Source organism: Zosterops lateralis (genome assembly GCF_965231275.1).
Source record: "Zosterops lateralis genome assembly, chromosome: 1".
NCBI lineage: Eukaryota > Metazoa > Chordata > Aves > Passeriformes > Zosteropidae > Zosterops > Zosterops lateralis.
Genome location: NC_139762.1, coordinates 37,260,763 through 37,283,439, shown reverse-complemented (window position 1 = coordinate 37,283,439; position 22,677 = coordinate 37,260,763). Strand labels below are relative to the sequence as shown.

The 22,677-nt window shown below is 37.8% G+C and overlaps 1 protein-coding gene across 6 annotated transcripts in view; it reads left to right on the top strand.

The window, feature by feature from the left end:
* Window positions 1-22,677, top strand: part of TBC1D5 (TBC1 domain family member 5) — a 315,300-nt gene that overhangs the window by 149,502 nt on the left and 143,121 nt on the right. For all 6 annotated transcript variants that reach the window (XM_083858412.1, XM_083858415.1, XM_083858416.1 and 3 more), the window contains one exon: window positions 9,607-9,673. In XM_083858412.1, the coding sequence (XP_083714538.1) occupies window positions 9,607-9,673 (67 nt within the window). The remainder of the gene's footprint in view (window positions 1-9,606; window positions 9,674-22,677) is intronic.

The window sequence follows — 22,677 nt, the reverse complement described above, 5'->3', positions numbered from 1 at the left end:
TTTCTTTTTGTGCAAACTCAAGTTATGCTGCTTGTCCCTAGTTAAACTGGATTACTCTATTCTCTGTTTCACTAATTTTGCCAATTTGTGGTTTTTGAAAATTGTGTATGCTCTTAAAGCATTTACTCAAGTTAGAGATTATATTATTTATTGGGTATAGTTTCCATTTAAATCAAACTACACCAAAATTCTGTATCTTATCCTGGAGTCTTTTGAGTCACACTTTGTGAGATGACCTACGAATTTGTGTAGATTACACATGATAAATGATCAGCCAGGCTGTGTAGCAGAGACAGGCTCTAGTACTGTGTATGAACAGAAGTGGACATAATATACTGTGGACCAAAGACAGGTGCACTGGGAGAAATAACTGAAAAACACTTAGAATAATCACCTTTTACCTTACCCTGTGGATTTTTTTGTTCTACCAGTCTTATTGCTGCTGGTAGCAAATTCAGTTCAGGCATTACTGGACTAAATGTGTATCGACTTCAGTGGAGTCACATTTGCTTATATAAGCTAGTATTGTGTGCTTCCCACTAAATGGGAAGTCAAACTATTTTTCCATGTACATGCATTTTCTGAAGTGTTTAAATCACTATTTGCATCAGTTAAACTTCTTTCCTTCCCATCATGCCTAGAGAGATTATATTAAAACACATCTGGATATAAAGTATTTGGGATTTTGGTAACTTGCAATCACTTGGGAATTCTTCGGAAGCATTCTTATGAATTAGCTCAGTGCCCTTTGAGTAAAATTTCTTACTCTGTGTGTTATATTGGTTTTAGAGTTTAGAGTACAGAGTATAGCTCAGTCTATTTTGGTAAATACAGAGGCTTCAACAGGAAAAGAAATATTATAAATAAGTCCCTTGAATGTACTTATTGTTGAATTTATTTTAAATTGAGCTGCATGGGACCACATTTCTTAAACACTCATGCTACATTCTAATTTCAGAATCAGTCATCTAGACCCTTGTATATATTTTCCCATCCACACTTTTTCACACATACATTTTACATGGGGAACGGTGGCATGTTAATTTACAGACTAACCTAATGACAGGGTTGGGTGTTTAGATTTGTGAACACTCAGAAGCAGTTTCACTTAAAATGGAAACCCTCTTACTTTCACGTGTCTCGATTTAAACAGAAGCGCATAGACAAAATTGTTTCAAACAGGGGTGTTGCCTGAAAAATACACTGAGTTTACTCATATATGCATATACACATACACAATTGTGATTTTATAAGCAAAGATCATGGGAGGTGCCACTTGATTGCCATCAGTCAGCAATCCAAAAGACAGGGTTTGAGCAACATGCGGTACAAAAGATTATCTGCAGAAGTTTGGGGTTTTTTTCCTAAATGGAAACCAATGTGTCTGCCTATCATATTGTTGAAACAGCTTTCAGCAGGGCTAAAACAGGCTTTGGTTTTGCACCTTGGTGCCAGTGTTACTCACCTACTTCCAAATGTGACCAGCTTTCACTGTCGCAAGACTGGCATCTCTGCGGGTCCTGTATTGTGCTTTACAATTGTTTTCCTTTAATAATTCAAATCAGCTTCAAGGGGAAAAAAAGCACTCTTAATGCATAATATATTTTTTCATGTCAATACTGAAAATTAAACAAAATATTTCAGCCTAAGACTTTTGTACTTAAAAAGGCAAGTTCATTAGGTCATTTCACAATTCATTATCTTCATATATCAGTAATTATCACAGTGCACAGGTTTTTATTTCATTCGTGGCAAAATATAATATTTTAGGGCAGAGCTGATGAAAGTGAAATGGTATCAGAAATCTGTCCTGCACGCATTCCAAGTGATGCTAAATGAACTTGAACTGAGGGACAGCGAGCCAGCTTTGTACGGAAAAGATTTCTCACCCAAAACTTGCGTCGTGTTTATTTAAGAAAACCGAACTTGCTCAGAGTGAAGCGGTCTCCAACTTTCCGGCCTAATAATTATTTCATAAATATCAGTAGTGCAGAGCACTTAACTCCTTAGCTGAGGGCACTGTTTACAGTGGCTGTTCGCTGCTCCGAGCGCGCTCCATTTCATCCCTTCAAAGGCCGACTGGGGCGGGAGGGGCCCGGCGGAGTCGAGCGGGCGCTGCGCGGGTTCGGGCGGGTTCGGGTGGGTTCGGGCAGGGGCAGCGCGGGGTCGGGCGGGTTCTGGTGGGTTCGGGCGGGTTCGGGCGGGTTCGGGCAGGGGCAGCGCGGGTTCGGGTGGGTTCGGGCGGGTTCGGCGGGGGCAGCGCGGTTGGGGCGGGCCGAGCCCTCCCGGAGCCGCCGCAGCCGCCGGTTCCCAAACTCCGCTGCGCCCTCTGTCGGCCCCGCGCGGCACCGCCCGGCTCTCCCCGCCCGCAGCCCTGGCGCGGAAACCGCAGCTCCGCCGCGTTTCACTTCTGAAACATCCACTTTACGTTGTAAAATCACCAGTTGCCGTATGTTTTCGGGATTAGTTCTCCTTCTATTTTCATTTTTTCCCCCCTCCTCCCCGTGCCGTTTTGGTCTATCAGCGGACCCACATCAGAAAGCTTCAGTCGTCTCAGCCTTTTTGTATTTTATTTTTTCTTTGCTGCAGAGATCCTGAAGACTTTCCAAACTGCGTATTTGGTGCTGTAGAAATACAGATTTCTGCTCTTTTGTAAACCTTTCAGTTGTCAGACTGTTCTCTTTCAAATAATAGAGGAGCTTGGAATCACCCATGCTAAAATTAAGAATTTATAACTGTATGGAACAGATGTTTTCATAAACATTTGCTATAATTAATTTCAACTAGGGGATTGAAGGAACAAAGCAGTTTTTCCCTCTTCAAAACTTTATTGCCTTTTCCCCATACAGCGAACTCAGAAATCTTTGCTTTAATATTGTTAATGAAACAAATTTACTCCTCTGTTTGGTTTTCATTGTGAAAAAGGAAAGCTTAATTTGGACAAGATACGGGTCTTTGAAACAACGGAGAAATACCCTGAATTTCAAACATAGCATATAAAGGCTTAAGATACAGAGAATAAGTGTTTAGGTGCTCATTTGTGAGACCACAGCTCTGTCCTGTCAATTGTGGGAGATGCCTACGTGTTAGAATAAATTTTATCCAGATCAGTCTGATGAATATCTATCTGTGGAGTAAATAGTACAAAGGAATTTTATATTTGAAGAGTTGTGAACCTTGATGTTTGAAAAAGCGAAGAAATCTCATGGTATTATATATAGTTTTAATGCATAGTAAAATTCTTATTGTATGTTGATTACCCCTTTATACTCACAATAAAGGTCTGCAATCTGTTAAGCAATTTTTTTTGTTGTTTGTATTATATGAGGAACACATTTTGACTAAAATTATTCTTCCATATTTGTATTGTCATGTTTTGGGGGGGGGATGTTGTTTGGAAATTATATAGTTTAGGGCCAGCATTTTGATATTATTGTGAAGAAGAAAAAATATCCATGCTTTTATTGTTCTGTTTTTACTATTTTTTGTATATTATATCAATATCATTTGAGGAAAAAAAATGTCTAAAGTTTTAAAAAAAGAACAGCTTAATTGTTTTACACCTGAAAGAACCAGTGCAGCTGCAAGGATTTTTTGAGCAAACTAGAATTCCTGACTGATCTGTCATCTATAAAGTGTGCAAAGAAAAATAGGTAGCTGTCATTAAAATTACATTTCAGCTTTCAATAACCATTTAATGAGTAGCGTAATTATATAAGTATGGTACCTCAAGTACTTCACTCAATAATTAAAAATAATCTCATCTTTAAAGTGAAAGCGCTATAATTATTATTTGACTTAACCAGGACCACTGTTGTGATCTCTAGTGGCACCTCAGATTGTTCAAAGTGGTTTTGAAAGTATAAATTAAAATTGGATAAATCATTAAATTATTAAGCCTTTAAATATGCTGAAAATTAATATAGCATGGAATTTTGAAGTCATGTTACAAGAATTGACAACCTTAGACTGCAAGCATAGATTTGTGTTAAAATTTGACTTGTCTCTAATCATAGAACACTACATTAATGATCAAGTGTTTATATCAACTTAAATTTTCACAACGGTTAAATAAATCTTGTGTTTTAACAACATTTTAACCTTTGATTAGAATACAAAGGAAAACATTAGGCAGAATGCAAACAGGTCCGCAGAAAGATCTGTCTCCATTATGACACTTGTGAGCAAGGAAATGCACAGTTTGGTTACGTAAGTAGGATCACTTTTATCACAAATTCCTAAACTGCCAGCCATAAAACCCTTTCATAGGTGACACATGATTGGTAAATTGGTTTGCACTACATAAATACACGTGTGCCCACATACATACATGCATATGTGCATGTATACATGCATGCAGAAATATGGATGTATTTAAAGAGAGTTCTTTATTATCAAAGTTTATTTTCAAAAGAAAAAAAATTGAGTTTGATTTTTTTTTTGTAATTAGGAGTGCAGCCGTGAGGCAAGGCCATGTCATTCAAGCTTCTTGTGTTCGTGGACTTGCAGCTGGTTATGACAGTATCCCACCCTTTCTTCTTAAAAAGTCCAGTGCTGAATTTTTACATCTCACAGGAAATTGCTGGTTTTAAGACATAATGAAAGAGATGAGGGAGAAATGTCTGATCCCTACATCACTCTTCACATGCTTTTTTACTGTTGCTAAGCACATGCTTCATCTCAGTGTTCATTGTGCCTGGAGCATACCCAGAGTGTCTTCCCGCCTGTGAATTGGGGCTTTGAAATGCTGTCCAGTTTCTTCTTATTACCTGAAGTGGAAACTGTGCACTGCACCTTGAAAAAGCTCTTCTGTGAGAAAATATCCTATTGGTTGAGTCTCCATCCCTGGAGGTATTTAAAAGACATCTGGGGTTTTTTTTTAAGATGTGGCACCTGCAGACATGGTTTAATGCTGACCTTGGCAGTGCTGGGTTAGTGTTAGGCCTTGGTGATCTTACAAATCTTTTTCAACCCAAATAGTTCTTTGATTCTATCAGTGCGATAGGCTGTTAAAAAATAAAAATACAAAAAAACGGTGTGCAGGTTTCCATCAGGCTTCTTGTTATAATTTCTACACATAGTTCATAGATAATCTTCAGAAGAGAAGGCATGTTCCTTATTCTGGGCTCTCCCATTTTCTGCTCTGCCTATAATCTCAAATATGTTTTTGGCAAGATAAGTTACTGCACATGACAAGCCCATGTGTTCTGGGTGAATCTAGTACCCCTAGCAAGTGTACAGTTTGCAAATCCTCCATGTATCTCAGAAGTCTAAAGAAGCTAGCATTTGAAATGTTCTTTTTTTATTAGTTAGTGAGTGTCAATTTTGAGTTATACAACTTTTGTTGAAACAGCCTTCAGATGTGTCTGGCAGTGTCAGGTCCCAGATGCCCAAGTCCCAGCTCCCTTTAGCCCTTAGTCTCTGTGCACAAGAACAGACTTCACTGAAGTGAGGCAATTTCAGGAGAAAATTTTCATTCTCAGGAGTTGCTGCAGTTAAAGAAGCAGCAACCCTGGTAATTTCCAGGCCCTTTGGAAGGATACAGCCTTATTTTATTATTGTATTAAAACCAGTAACTGCTCTAGTACTGAAAGCCATACTTACTTTGATACAGGTGCTTGTTACAGTATTGCTCATTTCCCTTCTCTTTCCTCTGAAAGTATGGAAAGTTCCCTTTTTCCCCTAGCTTGTGCATTTGAAGTAAGGAAAGCTTTTCACAAGGTCCTTGGAAGGGTTACTAGGGCATTCTCTGTTTCTTAAGCAAAACCCTTCTTCCCGTAATTGAGTTTCAGAAGGAAATTAAAGATTAGGATAATACTGAATCACTTTTTAAAGGGGACCACAATTTTTGTTACTAGCATTGTGAATTTATATTTATAACTGTTCAGTATACATCCCAATTTTATCAGAAATTTGGGTCATTATCAGTGAAGAAGATAGAAGTGGTATATCTGTTCTACTAGGAGTTAACCATGTCTTTCAGGAGGAGTAACTGGAACTTTCCTGAGGAGAGGTGATCCGGGGCATGGATTCCCACAGCTTAATGTCATTAGTTAGTGAAGCAGCAGTCTCATTTGTCCTCTATATCACTAACTATAGGAACTTGATAGGATTTGCTAAAAAGCCTTTTGGATAAAACTAGGTAAAATTTAGGGAGTTTTGTTAAGAAAATGAATACTTTGCTCCTTGCTTTATGATTTTTATCACTTCCAGTGAATGACATTTTAATCATCTTTCAAGGTGTCATAACATACATACCCATCTTAAATGGGATAGAGCAAGGGAGCAATTACAGAAGGGTCTGTTCAATTAAATCCTGGCTTTGAGAGCTGAAGACACCTAGCCCTATCCAGTTTTGGTAGCTGCTGCTAATATGATGAAGCAGCAAAAACAGCTCACACAAAAGCACCCAACCAGAAACTTGTATGATTATAAGATTTATTAACAATGGATATACAACTAAAAATGCTGAACTACTTTGGCCATCATTTCAGTAAAGAAAATTATTGTCTTCAGAATAAAGCAAGTTACACTTAGAGTAGTTTGTGAGGAACAGCTCAGTGAATGTAGCAGACCCAGGATCCCACCAATTGTGGGGTTCTTTGTGAAAGAACAACTGTTATCCTTGTTTTCTTTGCAAAGTCCTGTTTGCTCTTCAAGCAGGACAAATGGTTTTGTTGAAAGATTATAAAATCCATGCATTTTTTGAGATAGTCTTAAAGTTTGTTCTTCAGAAAGGAGGAAGACAGTGTTGCTATTCTTGAAAAGACATATTTTTTTCAGTATATAAACTTATCATTGTGAATAAGGGTTTGTTTGTTTTTAATCTGAATAGTCTGGTAGGTGAATACTTAGTTTAAGTATAAATGAAGGGCAGTAGTGCATTCAGGACCCATTTTGATGTGCTGTGTCCCTGTAGCACTTGCCCAGTATCACTGCACCTGCCCATATGGCCTTAACAGAGACTGAACATAGTTCAGTCATTTCTCTGAATGCTCAGGATCAGATGTGGAGATGGGTAATATATGAAAAAGCATATTACTGAAAATTGTCCCAATATGGGAGTCTATTTTACAAGATATGAGGAAAAAAAATGAACAGATGGTTATTAATAACGGGAGGGTCGACTCCTGGATGAAATATCTGGTGTTGTTAATTTAGTTAAATTTAGTAAACAAAAAGCAGATTGATTAAGTAGGATTTCCATTTTCAAAATAAATGGAGAGAGCTAATTAGTGAAATCAACTGGACTGAGTGATTTTTGACTAAGACGTAGTAGAGGTTTGGGATTTATTTTAGACAAAGGTGCAAAAGTTAATAAAAAATCCTGCATTCCATATTAGATGAAAAAAGAAACACTTGGAAGTTCTATGCCAAAGTGAATAATTAAATATTTTTAAGGAATGTCTGGAATACGCAAAGATCCTCAAAGAAATATAAAACCAGCTTGATCTGCAAAGAAAGCCGCATCCTGGATATCAGAAATTGTGGGGTTATAGCGACAATAAGCAAAAATTAAGTTGAATCAGATCATAAGATGAGATCTGGAAAATCTCACTGGAAAATATTACTTGACTTTTTAAAGAAGCTTTCTAGGAAAGAAAACTAGTACCATTCTGCAGTGTGAATGGACAAATAATACTAAATGTAATCCAGCTATGGTCCAAAAAGGAAAATATTTAATTTTCAGCAAAAATAGAATTTCGGGCAAAGGACTGAAAATAAATCAATAAAATAGATGGGAGCATTGGGTAGATACTGTAAATTAGCAGAGCTAATAATCCAACTTGCAGACTTCAAGAATATTGACAAATGCTGCTGCATGGAACAATTTTTAGTATTTTAGTTCATGGCTGATGAGTGGAAATATAGTACCTGTACTTAGATTAACAGAGGAAAGAAAAGTGATAGCAATGCACCTGTGTGGGCTGACCATTATCTGTGCAGGGCTTTAAGAAATTTTTTAAGAAAGAAGAGAGAAAAATAAAGCAAATGGCATAACTTTTATTGTTTGTTTTTTTTTTTTTTTTTTTTTTTTTTTTTTTTGTTGTTGTTGTTGTTGTTGTTGTTGTTGTTGTTGTTGTTGTTGTTGTTAAATGGGACATTGTGGCCAGCTAACCTGCTTGCTTTTCAAAGTATACATTCAGGAAATACTTTAGGTCTGTATGGACCTCAGAAAACAGTCTGATGTAGTGCCCCAGGAGATTCTGTGAAAGAGAAACTATGGGGATTAGTGAAGTATAGTAATTTTTGGATGAGTACAGAAAGGCAAATTTTAATGGAAGAATTCTTTTTAGTGAAGCTTGGGGTCAAACCAGTCTTTTCCAATATTTTCATTTATTGTCTTGCCTCAGAATTAGATCCGATAGACTTTTATTAAGTAAAATTATTGAAAGGTAATACCTAGTGCCAGTGCAAATAGGGTATTCAGGCGGGACTGGTGGTTTCTGAAGGAGGTAATAGGACTGCAAACAGCATGACACTGTGTGAACTACAGTATTGCACTAGCAAGAATTTTTAGTGTACAGTGAAAACTTATTTTTGTAAATAAAAAATGGAGAGTAAATGTGCAGGCATGTTTGGTTAAGGACGGCTGTGAAACTGCAGGATGGAACGGCACTGTCGGCTGTATCGAGCAAGATTTGTTTGATAGAGAAGAAAACCACTGTACAAATTATCAACTCTCTGAACGTTTAGTATGCTGTCTACAGGTCCTGTCCCTCCTTTTCCATGTGTAAGAAGGACTGAGTTAAAGAAAATGGGAAGTGAAGCCTCATTTGAAGCCTCTATGAAGCCTCATTTAGAAAAAAAGACTGAGAGTACTTGGTTTCAGCCAGCAGAACAGAGAACAGAGTTGTGCAGTGCTACCTGTAAATTAACTAAGGAGGCATACAGGGACATAGAAAAATTATCAAACTAAATGACAGGGCAAAAATAAACAGTATAAAACAGGACAAGAATAAATTTGCTTTGAAAAATACATGATTTATGGCTTTGAGCAGTCTTTTAATAGACAAAGTTACAGAATGAAAACTTCTTGTAATCCTTGATTTCTAACAACATCACTGTTCTATGTATCACCAGCCCACAGGATATAAAATAAGGTGTTTGGCAGACATCTTAATAGGTACTTTCAGAGAAGCTTTGAACTTGCACTATGACAACAAAAAAACAAACAAACAAACAAACAAAAAAACAAAACAAACAAAAAAAAAAAAAAAACAAAAAAAAACACAAATGAACTTTTACATTTTTTTACTTACTATTGGTGAAATCAAGCTCATCTACTTATATGGTGTACTTCTATAACCCTATACTAGTTAAATTGTGTTTAATAATTTGAGAAGGGCCTCAATCAAAACTTTAAATGAAATTAAGTATCAGATTTTCAGAACATTCAGATTGCAGTTTGAACTTGGAGGCTAGTTAAGATGACTGTAGGAATTTGAAGAGGTAAAGTTGAGATTTGTCTATGTAAGTTTTAGATGAGTTTTGTTGTAAGTGAAGTTACCAAATGAGGTAAAATCATTTGCAGTTGTCATCGATATTGTGTTCATATCAGAGTCTGTCTTACAGCAAAGGTGTTTTCTCTTATTTTTGTATTAGGAGGATCAAATGAAAATGGAAGCACACCCCCCACCTCAGATTCAGATGGAACTTTTATTTCTTACAGGTTGGTAATTTTTTATATTTATTTTCTAATTTTAAGAAGGTTGATTATAATAAGAAGCATAATCTATTAAAGCAAAAGAACAGCTCCTGTACCTTAGGAGGATTGTGGACTCTAAACTGAAATAGTGAACAAAAGAACATGAAGCGTTTAATTAAGGAATGGTCTGAAAATTTGTTTTCTGGATTATTAGTTTTTTTAGAAACTTGTTTGAAATGTTTAACTTATGAAAGTACAAGATATTTGAAAGCCTAAACATTTTAAGGGGTCTTTTTTTTTGGTTTTTTGCTCCTCAAAAGTATTCAATAAAGTGAAGTCATAGCAACTAAGCTAAATGTTGAAATATTCAAGTCACCAATGATCACCTTTCTGATCTTCTCCAAAGTAACTAGATCGATGGACTATGTGGAGATCTTGTTCCTCATTTTTTCATGTCAAAATCCAAAGCCAAGATTGGCTAAATTTAAGATTATTGACAGGAAAATAATATTTCAATTTTGTTGGCAGTAAACACCAGTTAAAGAAAGTTTTTTAAGCAATGTCTTTGAGCTTGAATCTTGCTTGGGTACATACCGGATGGTGTCTTGTGCTTGAAAGTACAGAAGGCTAATCAGCAGGTGTATACTTTCATCTTTCACCCTGCAAAATACTGACTCTGCTACAAAAAATCTTTGTGACTAGTAAATTAATAGTATGATTTCTGCTAACCAGAAGGATTGCATCTGATTTTCATGCTTAAGTATGGTAAAACAAAACAAGCTTACCGCATGATTATTTTTGAATCATTTAGTGGACTATGTTGGTTGGCATTTTTTTCATTTTTGGTTTTGTGCTCTGCTGTACTCTCTACTTCAAAGAGGTGCAGGCAGGCAGGAGGAACCTGCCTGTTCTTCTTGTCCTGGTTGCAGCTGTCTGGGTGGGGAATGTTGCACCGTGGTGCAGGCAGTGAGCTATGCTATTCACAGGGAGCCTCAGGCACGGGGTGGCAGGGAGGGACACAATGCTGGAGAACCTGTTGCAGGCTGGAGACAGAGAGATTGCCAAGGAGAGCAAGGAGCAAACAGCCTGGTCCTGAGGATGTTGAAAAGAAAGACTTCTTGTAAGGACCTAGAGGGAACAGCAAAGAGTTTGCTGCGATTCAAACACCCAGAGGAAGCTTCTGGACTAAGAGCAAGGTTGGAACAAAGGGTGTGCCTGCAGGGACAAAATGGGACTGGGGTGGGTTGATTTAGGTATCTTTACAATTTTCTGTATCCTAGTTAGTTGTCTCTAATGAAACCTACTTTGTGATGATATAAAACTATTCTAGGGTAGTTAGAATATTCACTTCAGTAAAATATATGAGAATATCCACTTTAGGGTTCTGCATGACTCTGTTTCTTGTCATATTTGTGTTTTCTGCTTGCAACATACTGCCTAAGTTAAAAGAAGGGCTGAAAAATACCACCCAGGATAATCTTCATGTTTTTTAGGTGAGAAGCATATGTAAATAGAGAGACCACAAATCAATATCTCAAAAATGGGCAAGATAGAATTTAAACAGATCAGCAAAAGAAAGTTGAGAGCTTTCTCTGCCATTAAGCCAGTAAACTTATTCCTGAAAGTCACCAACTCAAAAGCACCAGCTTTTGTACCTGCCAAGTGGCAACACTTGAAGAAGAAGCAGCCAGCTTTAGCTAGACTTTGGTTCTATGAGAGTGTGAGCTGTGGAGCTGGGATCTGAGCCCTTCTCATCCCTGCTCCACTCAGGCAGTAGGGCTCATCTCTCAGGGAGCTAAACCAGGGAGCTAACCCAGCCCAACCTGTTCGTTCTTCATAGGGAGAGCTTTCTGATGACTTCATTCTCAGTATCCTCCTGCCAAAGCTTCCCATGATATCAGTGCCAGTGCAGGGAATCTACCATGGACAGCTAGAAATAAGTGGAAGGACAGAGCATTTTTCCCTAAATCAGCATAAACCTTAGTGCCTCTTTAATTCTCCACAGATTAAAGGTAAGGCTGGTCTTTGTATCTCAATATTCCTCAGTCCAAAGCGCATATAATAAATATGACATTGGCTACAAGTTCCACTGAATAATACTCATATTCTGTCAGAGATTACAGCCCAACTTAGAAAACTGAAGTTAATTAGTCTTTTAAGAGGGTCCCATATGTCATTGCCAAAGTATTACCTATACAATTGAAGGCAAGATAGTAAAAAAGATATATAGTGTGTATGTGTATTGGGAAGGTATATATGCATACATATATGCAAAAGTAACCTCTGACTTTTCATGGTTGGCAAGCTATCACTGTTACTTAGTAGTAGTGCTTGAGGTGCGAAATGTATATTTGTTGCTCAGTGGCAAGTAATTCCTATCATCTAAGGAGACTGGCTGTAAATTTGATGGTTGGGTTGGATATTGGGTTAGTTATAGTTCTGGACTGCATGTTAAGTAAAAATGAGTATCCAATACCTTCTGAAAGATGATAAGTGAATCCTAAGCTGCCTTGAAAGGTAATGATGGTAAATGGTTGTTATTTCTTTGGGGACTCATTAGAGATTTTGACTTATTTTAGGATACTGTCAAGGAATGTTGTTTTAGTAAGTTAATAATTTGGTAAAACTAATGATAATCTTGTTTACTCAGTGCATTTCAGTCCATTATATTTTAAAGAGACCGGCTAATGAACTTTTGCCGTAAGAGAGGCAAAGGCATTTTTGAATCATGGTAGATGACATGCATGCAGAAGGTTAATACATGAAAAATTTGTATTGAAAAATTTGCTAAAACAAAAGTTGCTCTATATTTTATCAGTCATAGACCTTTACAACTTAATTAGAAAAGACTACTCCAAAAATATTTGAATATTAGTAAGTTTTGTTATTAAAGTGCTCTTTAAAACATTATTGTTACCACAATAAAAAAATAAGCCCCAGGAGAGGCTTCTTGATTCCCACATTTTCTATTTTAAAGGATGATTTTACACTATCCAGTACAAGATTCCAAGTGTGTATGTTACTAAAGGATGACATATCATTATTCTTTGACATATTTATGATGCTCCAGAATTATTTGTATGGTCTTATTTTTAATAGGAAGGTGTCACCTTAGAGTTTGTGACTCTTGCTTGTGTTGATCACAGCACAGATTTAATGCTGGATGTGTTCAGACAATGTGCATTTCCCTTTAGGTCATAAAGTTTGTAAGTAAAGTAAGTGAAAAGTACATGTGATTGACATATATTTCTAAATATTATTTGAGTTTGAGAGTAAGTCCTGTAAGGTCACAGAGAATTTTCTAGCTGATCTTTAGGCTCTAATGGAACTATTTGTGTACTTGGGAAGTAGCTTTACTAATAAGAAATTACGAAAATTACTTCCTAGAGCTGTGTCATCAAAATTAGAAGTTCACTATTAGAAACATTTGAGCAAGGATGTAGACATATAATAAGTTTCAGTTTTTAAACGTAAGAAACCTAAGGAAAATGTTCGAACTCTGCTCTACTCTATTATTTTACTGCCATGGTTAAAGCCTTTTTTGGATGTCCAAATGGGCCGGACTTCACCAAATGGAAAAGGAAAATAGATGTGGGTCTTTATTTTCAGTATCTGCAATGCAGTGCCACTGGAAAGTAGAAATACTGTCTTTCTCCTCCCTTCCCAAGGGCAGCTGACCTTCTCCTCGCCAAAGAGGTGAACCCCTTGCCAGCACATATGACTACAGACTATTACATTAATCTGTTTAGCCTCAGTACCAGCTGCTTGCATGTTTTTAATTATCTTATTAGATGGTATAACAGTGACCTATGAAATAAAATGAAGGTGAGTATTTTTTAACTTTATTTTACAGGCTATTTTTCTAAATATATTTTAATGACCTAATTATGACTTTTAGGGAGAGCCATTGATGCAGGCATTCAGTTTGGCTGATAGAATCTAACATCTCAAGGGCACTTATTTTCTTTCAAGGTGGATTCATACATTAATACTGCTTCTAATAAATATATAGCCTAAAAAAGCTCACTTTTCATACTTGTGTAGTTAACTTACTCTATGATTCAGAGATCCATGACTGCTATGTTGGAAAATCTTTTAAAACATCTCTGCACATATATGTAAGTTTAATTCTTACCCCGTGTATCAAGAGTTCTTTCCTCTGTGGCTTAAATTCTATGATAAATGATGCCTGCTCAAAGCTGTGGGTTATGCAGACAAGGTGTATTCCTTCTGCTCATGTTTCAAACAGACAGAGGATCTAGTATAAGAAAAACTTTTGTATTCCATTTTTCTCCCCCTGTCTTCTTACAGATTCTGCTTACCAGATGTTTCCTTCCTTGATGCAAAAAGGCAATGTGGTCCTGCTGGCTGAGGCGTTTCTTGTGTGCCAGCCAACTGCAGGGCTGACACTGAGCGTAAGGAAGGAAGACGGCAAGGGGTGCAAGCTGTTCCTCCTTGGTTCTTCCCACTTCCAAAAGTGGTGCTGAAATCAGTTGGGTTGCCCTTTGACCTGTGGCTTTTGTTAGCAGTTGGGCCAGAAGTGGCTACTGTCCTTACATGTTAAACATGCTGTGAAGATGTGTGCAACTTACATACCTCCACCTTATGAAAAGCTTTGTTTTAGTCTATTAGGAAGCAGCCCTTTTCCTTCTGTGCAAGCCTATCTAGTCTTGTTTGTACACAGATCATGTTACTTTACTGTTTTAAGTGACTCCTGTGCAATTATAATCTTATTTTTCCTGATTTTGTTCACTGTATGTCCACACATAATCAAGAGGTAAAGAACAAGCTTATTTCTATGGGTTTTTCAATTATTTTGAAATTTCAAAATTATTTTGAAAATATAGGTTACGGAGGGCAATGCAGTAAAATTGTCACTGCAACTCCACTCCACTCTGCAAGAAGAATTCACAGCACTTGCATCCTTTCTCTCTTTCCACAAGGAAGTAGTAAAACTGGCATCCATGTTTATTTTGTTTTATCCTAAATCATTTGCTAGACACTGTTCCAGTTGATGCCATTTATGTTCAAAGAGGCCTTTTCAGTACAAGTTAATTTTGTCCGAGAGCGTGTAAACTCTCTCCTCGATTCCTCTGAATGATCATGTTCATAATGTGCTAAGAATTTTTCTCTGGATGTGGTAGTCTGTGCCAGTACACTCATTTTGTCAGTGTTTGTGATGTTGTTAGGAATTCCGTCCTGCAGATCTCCTTTTTCCAGCGAGAGGAAATGACTGTTTGCACTGATCCCAGGTTTCCTCCAGCAGACTTTTTTACTTCAAATCCTGGAAAATCACTGTCATACCTATTAAAAGCTTAGAAGATCTCTGATTTTCTCTGAATTATTTTAAAATCACTTTCCTTTTTTTTTTCCCCTTTAAAGAGACTTACATAATTTCCATCTCTGTCTTCTCAAATTTCTGTTATATACTTCTTCCTTCCATAGCTGATCCTTGCTGATTTCCTTGCCTGGTGTCCTAAGGAATTAGCAAAGGATATCATAAGACAAGGAAGAAGAAAATGTCATTAAGGAACTAAAAACCTATATTCAGTAACTTTTTCTAAGATACAAACATTTCAACACACATAAATGGTAGATTTTTTTAATTTTTCCAGTGAAAATTATATTACTTTCTAAAGACATAGAAATGGTAATATAGACTTGTTTTCTGGTTTTATTCAATGTAATAGGGAAAAGCAAATTTAAGGCATTTACTTAAAGCTTGAGATGCTTTTGACAGAGAATCAGAAAGGAAGGATTGAGTTACCAACATCTTTTGTTGGTAGAATGCTTTTTTTATGGATTGGCTGCAAGAAGGAAAGACTTAGATTGTGAAGAGAGACCATGGAAGAGAGAATGGTAATTTTTAAAATCCATGGAAAGCCAGTGAAAATTTTAGTTTGCTCTTAATTTATTTTGTTGTACTTGAAAATCAGCATATATAACACTGACATACCACTGACACCACATCAACTGATGCCATATCTTCCCTTACTGATATTTAAAGTGGTTTTCATTATGAATTTCTTTTACTTTTCCACTCACAATATTCTTCAGACTTTGGTGGCAACTGGGAGATGTGACTGAGGACAGGGGGGAATTTTCAAGAAAGCTAAGGAGGATGCAGGGAAATAGGCCAGTTAGCTGCACCTTGGCCTCAGGGAAGATAGAGAAGCAGGTAATATGCTGGGGGCTGGAAAAAGGACCTGGGGGTCCTGGCAGGCATCAACTTGAACATGAGTCACCAATGTTCCGTTGCACCATAGAAAGCTAATAGTATCCTGAGATGAATTAGGAGCAGTGCTGCCAGCAGATCAGAGTTCGTAGTCCTTCCCCTGTAATCCATACCTGGAGCACTGTGGTCAGTGCTGGGCTCCCCTTTACAAGAAAGATGTGGACATACTGGAGAGTGCCTAGCGAAGGGCTGCTAAGATGGTGAAGGAACTGGAGCAGCTCTTCTGTGAGCAAAGACTGAGAGAAGTGGGAATTGTCAACCTGGAAAAGAGAAGGCTCAGGGCATCTTTTTGACGTCTGCAAGTATCTAAGTGAAGGGTAGAAGGGACACAGAGACTGCTCTTTACAGTGACATCCAGCAACAAGAGGTTCCATCTGAATGTCAGGAGGCACTATTACATCTGATCTTTATTTGGATGATTTGTAGAGCTGTAGCTTTTAACTTCTGTTGTGTCCTACAGGAAGCTCTTACCTTTTCTTTAGCAAATGCATGTTTGTATAACAAGGCTGCATGCATGTGAACACACACAATTCACAGAGCTCTGCCTAACTGTGGGTATGAGCAGAAGGGTAAAACAGCACAAGGGAACTCTGTAGTCAGAAGAAGTAGGAAGCAAATGTTCTACATGTACATGCAAAGGATTTCAAAGGTATTGGGGGATTTAAACCAGAAAGCTTTCACCCTGCAACCGGCAAACTCAGTTGCAATACAAAAATAAAAATAGTTGAACATAATAGTACATTTTGTCTCACCATTCTGTAAATATATGCAGAAAGTAATGAGTAGAGGAAAATGTGCTGGTGAAATTTAGACTTTGAAATGGCTTTAACAAAAATTCTTCTTTAAAAGCTGAACTGGTAAAAGGTTGGAAATTATGTGCTCTCCAAAGGCCAAACTTGGCTCTTTGGCTGATAACCACCAAGGCAAAGTGGACAATTTGGAATATGGAGAACGTTATCTTGGGGTTCTGTGTCAGACGTGAGGAAGGGTGCTGGAAGAGCATCCTGCTGCCAGTGCCGCCTTATTTCAGTTCCCTGAGCTGTGCTACACACACACTGGTAGCTTAAAGAGCATAGCTAACTAATAACTTTATTTGCTGGAATGTTTGCCTTAAGAAAGTGATTTTACCTTTCTTCACACAAACCTTTTTAACTGTATGTCAGCCAAAAGTAGATGAAACCTGAACTGTTTAGAAAAATCTGCCCTTTGAATGTTCAGCCTTCCAGCAACACAGCCATGCATATTCACACTTACATGGCTGTTAGCTCTGCCACGTATCCTGAGGCAGGACTTTGAGAAACAGAGGAAAATACATGTATTTTCCAAGCAGACTGATAAGCCTTCACATTAAAGCTGTCAAGTGGATTTTCAGGGTAGCAAATAAAAATCTGTATGTTTCAGAAATGTTTTTTAGAAACTCTGCTTCTTATTACTTGATACTACCTTTCAATTGAATTTTTTCCTCTGTTTTTATAGAATTAACTCTGTCTTTATTACATTCCTGGCAGTTGCCTCACTTTTTTCTCAACTGTTGATTTTATGACATAATAAATAATACAAACTATGCATGTTTCTTGGATTTATGCAGTATGTTTGAAAGGAGTTGTTGCCTCTATTTAAATATAGATACTTGATGTTCCTATCAATAAAGACCTCATATTGCAAAACATATGACACAATAATTTGAGAACTGGTTTTCTTTTGATGGCCTGTTCAGTAGCCTGTTGCTTCATTGAGTGCCCCTGAGGAGCCGAGTTTGGGTCTCAGCATTTTAAAAAGCATATTCTGAAGATGAAAACCAGTATAAAAATTGTGAAATTGGTTTTTCTGGAAGCACACATGCCATTGTTTTAAGGTGATTTTGCCAATACAAGCAGCACTGCTCAGGAATTTTCTTTGGATCTCTCTGAGGCTATCCATTTTATCCTTTAATATTGGTTTAGAGGATGGAATAAGCTTGAGATTTGGATTGAAATCCTAAATATGTATGCAAATGTTTCAGTAGTATAGCAGTGTTCTTCCACAGACTGAGGAATATTCTTTGTTATCTAAATGTTGTTGTAAATATCAAATTTGTCTTGTTTCTTCAAGGACTCAAAAAAAAAAAAAAAAAAGAGATTTCAACACTTGCATGAAATATTTCAAAGATGCACAAGACACAATAATAATATACACTATCTGGTTACCCAGTAGATACTGTTACTTTGTTAACTACAATTGCACATGGAAGTGAATTATGGACAGTAATATTTACCTGGTAGATCTCAGGCACTGCAGTCCCAGAACTGAATCTTTTGCCCATTTTCAGTGACATAGATTGTAGTTTCATGTGGTTCTTCACATTTTTACATTTCTATGGGTTTTAGTGTCTTCCACAGAGTTTTGGTGTTGTTTGAACATGATAGTATGAAAATATTTCTTACTTCAAAGTTTTAGACTTTGGCAGGATCTGCATTCATACATTGCACCAGCTGTATCCTCTAAGTCAGTAAATGCAGAAGCTAAGTGATAGCAGTGGTAGTCTGTGCTAGACCAGTCTCCCTCAATTGTATTTCTTCCTCTTCTGAATAGAGTATGTATTTTGTAAGGAGCCTTAATGGGCTACCCATTGCATTCTTCTGCATATCTGTGCTTGCTGTATTGGTTTTACCATTACACTGCAGATAGAAATTTAGCAGCAGAGCCAGAGGCAGGTGTTCTGCTTCTGCCTATCAGTGGAAGAAAGTTTTTGTCACCTCTCCCCAACATGCACCAGCTCAATGTTGCCTCAGTAAAGCTCTGGGAACTATTTGAATTTCAGACTTATTTCCTAGGCATATTTTTATATTATCGGTGTCTTACATTCTGAAAGAATTTATAGGTGCTCGTTCCTCTATAGATAAGCAATAGTGGGATTCTGGTGACTTTTAGTAAGATGTTAGACCCTAGAGATTCACATACCTTTTCAAAAATGCTATTTAAGTGCATGTAGAATTTTACTTAGACTTTCTGCTGTAAAGTCCTTCTAGAGTTGTGATCTCTACTAACAGTCAACTGAGAGGAACATTTCCGTTCCAGGCTTCAGACTTCTGTATCTGAAAATCTGATGCTTGTAATTGCCTTAACAAGAATCATACCTACAAATCATATCCTGTTGAAAAGAAAGAAAAATAGACTTCTCTATATGGTTTGCTCAGAGGTCAACCTCATTTCTTATAAGAAAGAAAGCATGTATGTCTTAGAGCAAAACCCAGTATACAATTCTTTGGCAGAGAGATTTAAACTCTTGTGGTTATGACATAAGTACATGTTTCAAAAGATGGAAAGGAACAGATGAGAATTATGAACAAATCTTGCAGAATTAATTCCTTCATTGATTTGCCTGTTTTTTCTTTCTTTCATACATATTGAGCACTTTTCCCACTTTGAAGTAATGCAACTATCCCTAACTCATGCCAGTAGATATTTTACATTGGACAACTACTGCAAAGATAACATATATGAAATTAAGTTTCTTAAAGAACTATTACTTCAGTAATTTCTTTCTCATTGAGGTCTGGATTGATTTGGCACAGCCTGGTTATTGGTAGCAGGGCAGGCCACAAAGGTGGCTTCTGTGAGAAACTGCTGGAAGCTTCCACCATGTCCAGCACAGCCGATCCCTGATGGCTCTGAACGTGGACATGCTGCTGGCCAAAGCTGAGACAATTAGAGAGGTTGGTAACACCTCTGTGATAAGAAGAAAATCAAAACAAGGTGGTGCACACACAGTTTTTCTTATAGTCAGAGAACAGGAGGAGGTGAGAACATGTGAGGGAGAGCAACATGGAGACACCAAGGTCAGTGCAGAAGGAGGGGCAGGAGGTGCTCCAGACCCTGGAACTGAGATTCCTTTGCAGGCTATAGTGGGACCATGGTGAAGCAGCTGTGCCCCTGCAGCCCATGGGGATCCACAGGGGATGCAGAGATCCACCTTCAGCGCATCAGGGAGCTGCCCATGCCGGAGTGGGTGGATACCTGGAGGAGGCTGTGGTACAGTGGGAGACCCAGTGGAGAGAGAGGGCCCATGCTTCTAGGCTGGTGCAGCCTGTCCTTGGAGGATTGCACCCTATGGAAAGAGAGACCTACGCCACGACAATTTTAGCATGAATTTCTGCCCACAGGAGGGACTCACATGTTGCAGCAGGTGTGGTTTGGCTGCTGCTCATGAATGTGGACCTGCACCGGAGAAGTTTATGGAGAATTGTCACCCATGGGAGGGACCCCACAGTCTCACAGGTGAAGGATTCCTCTCTCAGAGGAGTGGAGGAAAACCTTGGAGGACAAAATGACCAAAACTCCCATGCCCTGTTTCCCTGCACTGTCAGTGGAGGAAGGAGTGAGGGGTTGGGGGAAGAAAAGATGTTTTAAAGGCTTGTTTTATTTCTCATTATCCTCCTCTGTTAGTAGTAAAATCACTTTGCAACTTAGAGGCTGTTTTGCCCTTGAAGTGTTTTCTCCTGGTCCTTATCTCAACTCAGCTCAATTTTTTTTTCTCTCCTCTGCCCAGCTGTGGCAGGGGAGAATGAGTGAGTGGTTTTTGTGAGTGCCTGGCATTGGGCCAGTGTCAAGCCACAGCAAGGCCTTATATGTATTTATTATTATTATGAAGACTTTACGACATGCGCAATAGTACATTAGACAGGATACTCAATAAGAATCTAAAATGAAAAATATTTACAAAATAATCAGAAAACATTAACATTGATATTTGCCTTTAATTGTACAGTCTACAGGTGGTATAACACAGGATCATGCATTTAATTCTCTATTTACTGATTAAAAGTAAATGCATATGCTTATTCTTAGTTTAGGTGGTTCCAATTAGCTCTTGAAGTCCTTCACTTAGTGAAGCAAATGGAATGTGGTAGGCTTGAGTTCCAATCTTCATTGCTCATTTCATGTTGACTGGTGGGTTTTCTGCAATCCTGGGTTAACAAGGCTCTTAGATATTATATTACATAGTACAGCTATACAATTTTAAATATTGTCTTTTTAGAATTGATTGCTTGTTCATATTATACAGTGTTACCACTATTAAAAGTCTCTAGAATTGTAAAGCTTAATTTATAAGTCTTCATTCAAAATAGTGGAGAAATGAATTTGTGAATTCTGTTTAGACAGGATTTTAAATATCATTCAGCTCTACTAAAACTGAGGCAGATTCCAGCTTCCAAGTAATTTCTTTTTCAGTTGCTTATAACTTTTTTTGTGATCCTAACAGCCAAGGGGGAATGCAGAGGAGATAGGATCTTGCCAAATTTCTTTTGGCGGTTTTAAAAGTAATTTGGTTCAAAACGTGTTTGGAATTGCATTACTTTTTTTTTTTTAAGGCATAATATCTGCACTAATACAATTTCAGAAGTGTTGAAATTACTTTCTTACTGTGTAGCAATCACTTCCAGCAGCTGGTGAGAAAAATAACCTGAAGAATTTCTTTCCTCTCTGTTCTTTCTTTTCACAGTTGCACTAGTTGAAACCTTTTGCTAACTCAGCTGACACACTGGCATTTTCAAAGACATTGTGGGAATGTCATCCACTTGCAGAACAATGTGAATAGCTTCAGATTCTGACCTGTTGTGTGCACAGGGGAATGTGTCACTCTTGAAACATAGCTACCTAAGGGAGGCGGCTTGGCAGGAGTAATAATGGCCAATGATGCTACAAAATTTACAATGGCAAATGAAGAATATTATATGTGATAGAAACAGGAGGGTTATTTAGATAGACATAATATACTGTAGTTACTGAAGTATAAGTGACTGTGAAAGAAAGGGCCAGATTTTTCTCAAGCTGTGTCTGCTATATACCATACGTTGTATTTAAAGGAGACAGAATCATGGTAAACAATCGTAGGCAGCTCCCTGCAGAAGGTGAGGATGTGTGGGAGACAAGGAGACAAAAAATGACCAAATAGTCTTTCTGACTTGGAGATAGGGGGATGTGAGAGGAGTGAAGGAAGCTGCTCCACACCATTAGAATGACTTGCTGCTCTTTTGGTCACGTGGGGTTACTGGCAGTTGGGAGAAGCTAAAGGCAGCCCTGAACCTTGCAATCTAACACTGCTGCAGTCATCTTTGCTCTTATCTGGAAAACCTTCGCTTTTCAAAGTAATAATGATCAAGACCCAGAAGTAAACACTTTTTTTAAAAAGAATATGGTCCTAGCTGAAAGGTGGAGCATTCACAAACACAGGACTTCTGGTCTCAACATGAATCATGAGCTTGCTCCTGTCACAAAGGAAGAGGACCATAATTTCCTGGCTTGCCAAGTCCATTCCTCAGTTCTCAGCAACTGTATCTTACAATTCTATTTTAAAAAACTCATTCTCCCAACCTAGCTTAAAAGGCTAAAAACTATCTAACTTCTTCTTGCATATATTTAGGGCAATTTGCAAAACCAGAGTTTGCTGGTATTTAGTATAACCCGCTATGTGACCCTCCTTAGCGAAGTAAATGTGGTGAGATCTTAGCCTGGAGTCATAATAGTAGTTTCCCTCTTCCTGGTTTCATTTGGTCTCCCAGGGAGAAGTAATAGTCTCCCATGTGACAGGGGGAGGAGGAGATGTTCACCTTAAGGACATGCATTGAAAATAAATCTGAAACACATTTCCTTGCACATAACCCAGCTCCTTACCTTGAAATTGCCCTTTGTATTTTAGGATGGCTGCAAAAAGTCTGTGAGCAAGTCTTGGGCTACTAAGACTATAAGATGGCTTAAACTATTCTTGAGATTCATTTCAGTAAAAATTGCAGGAAATATAGGTTTAATTCTT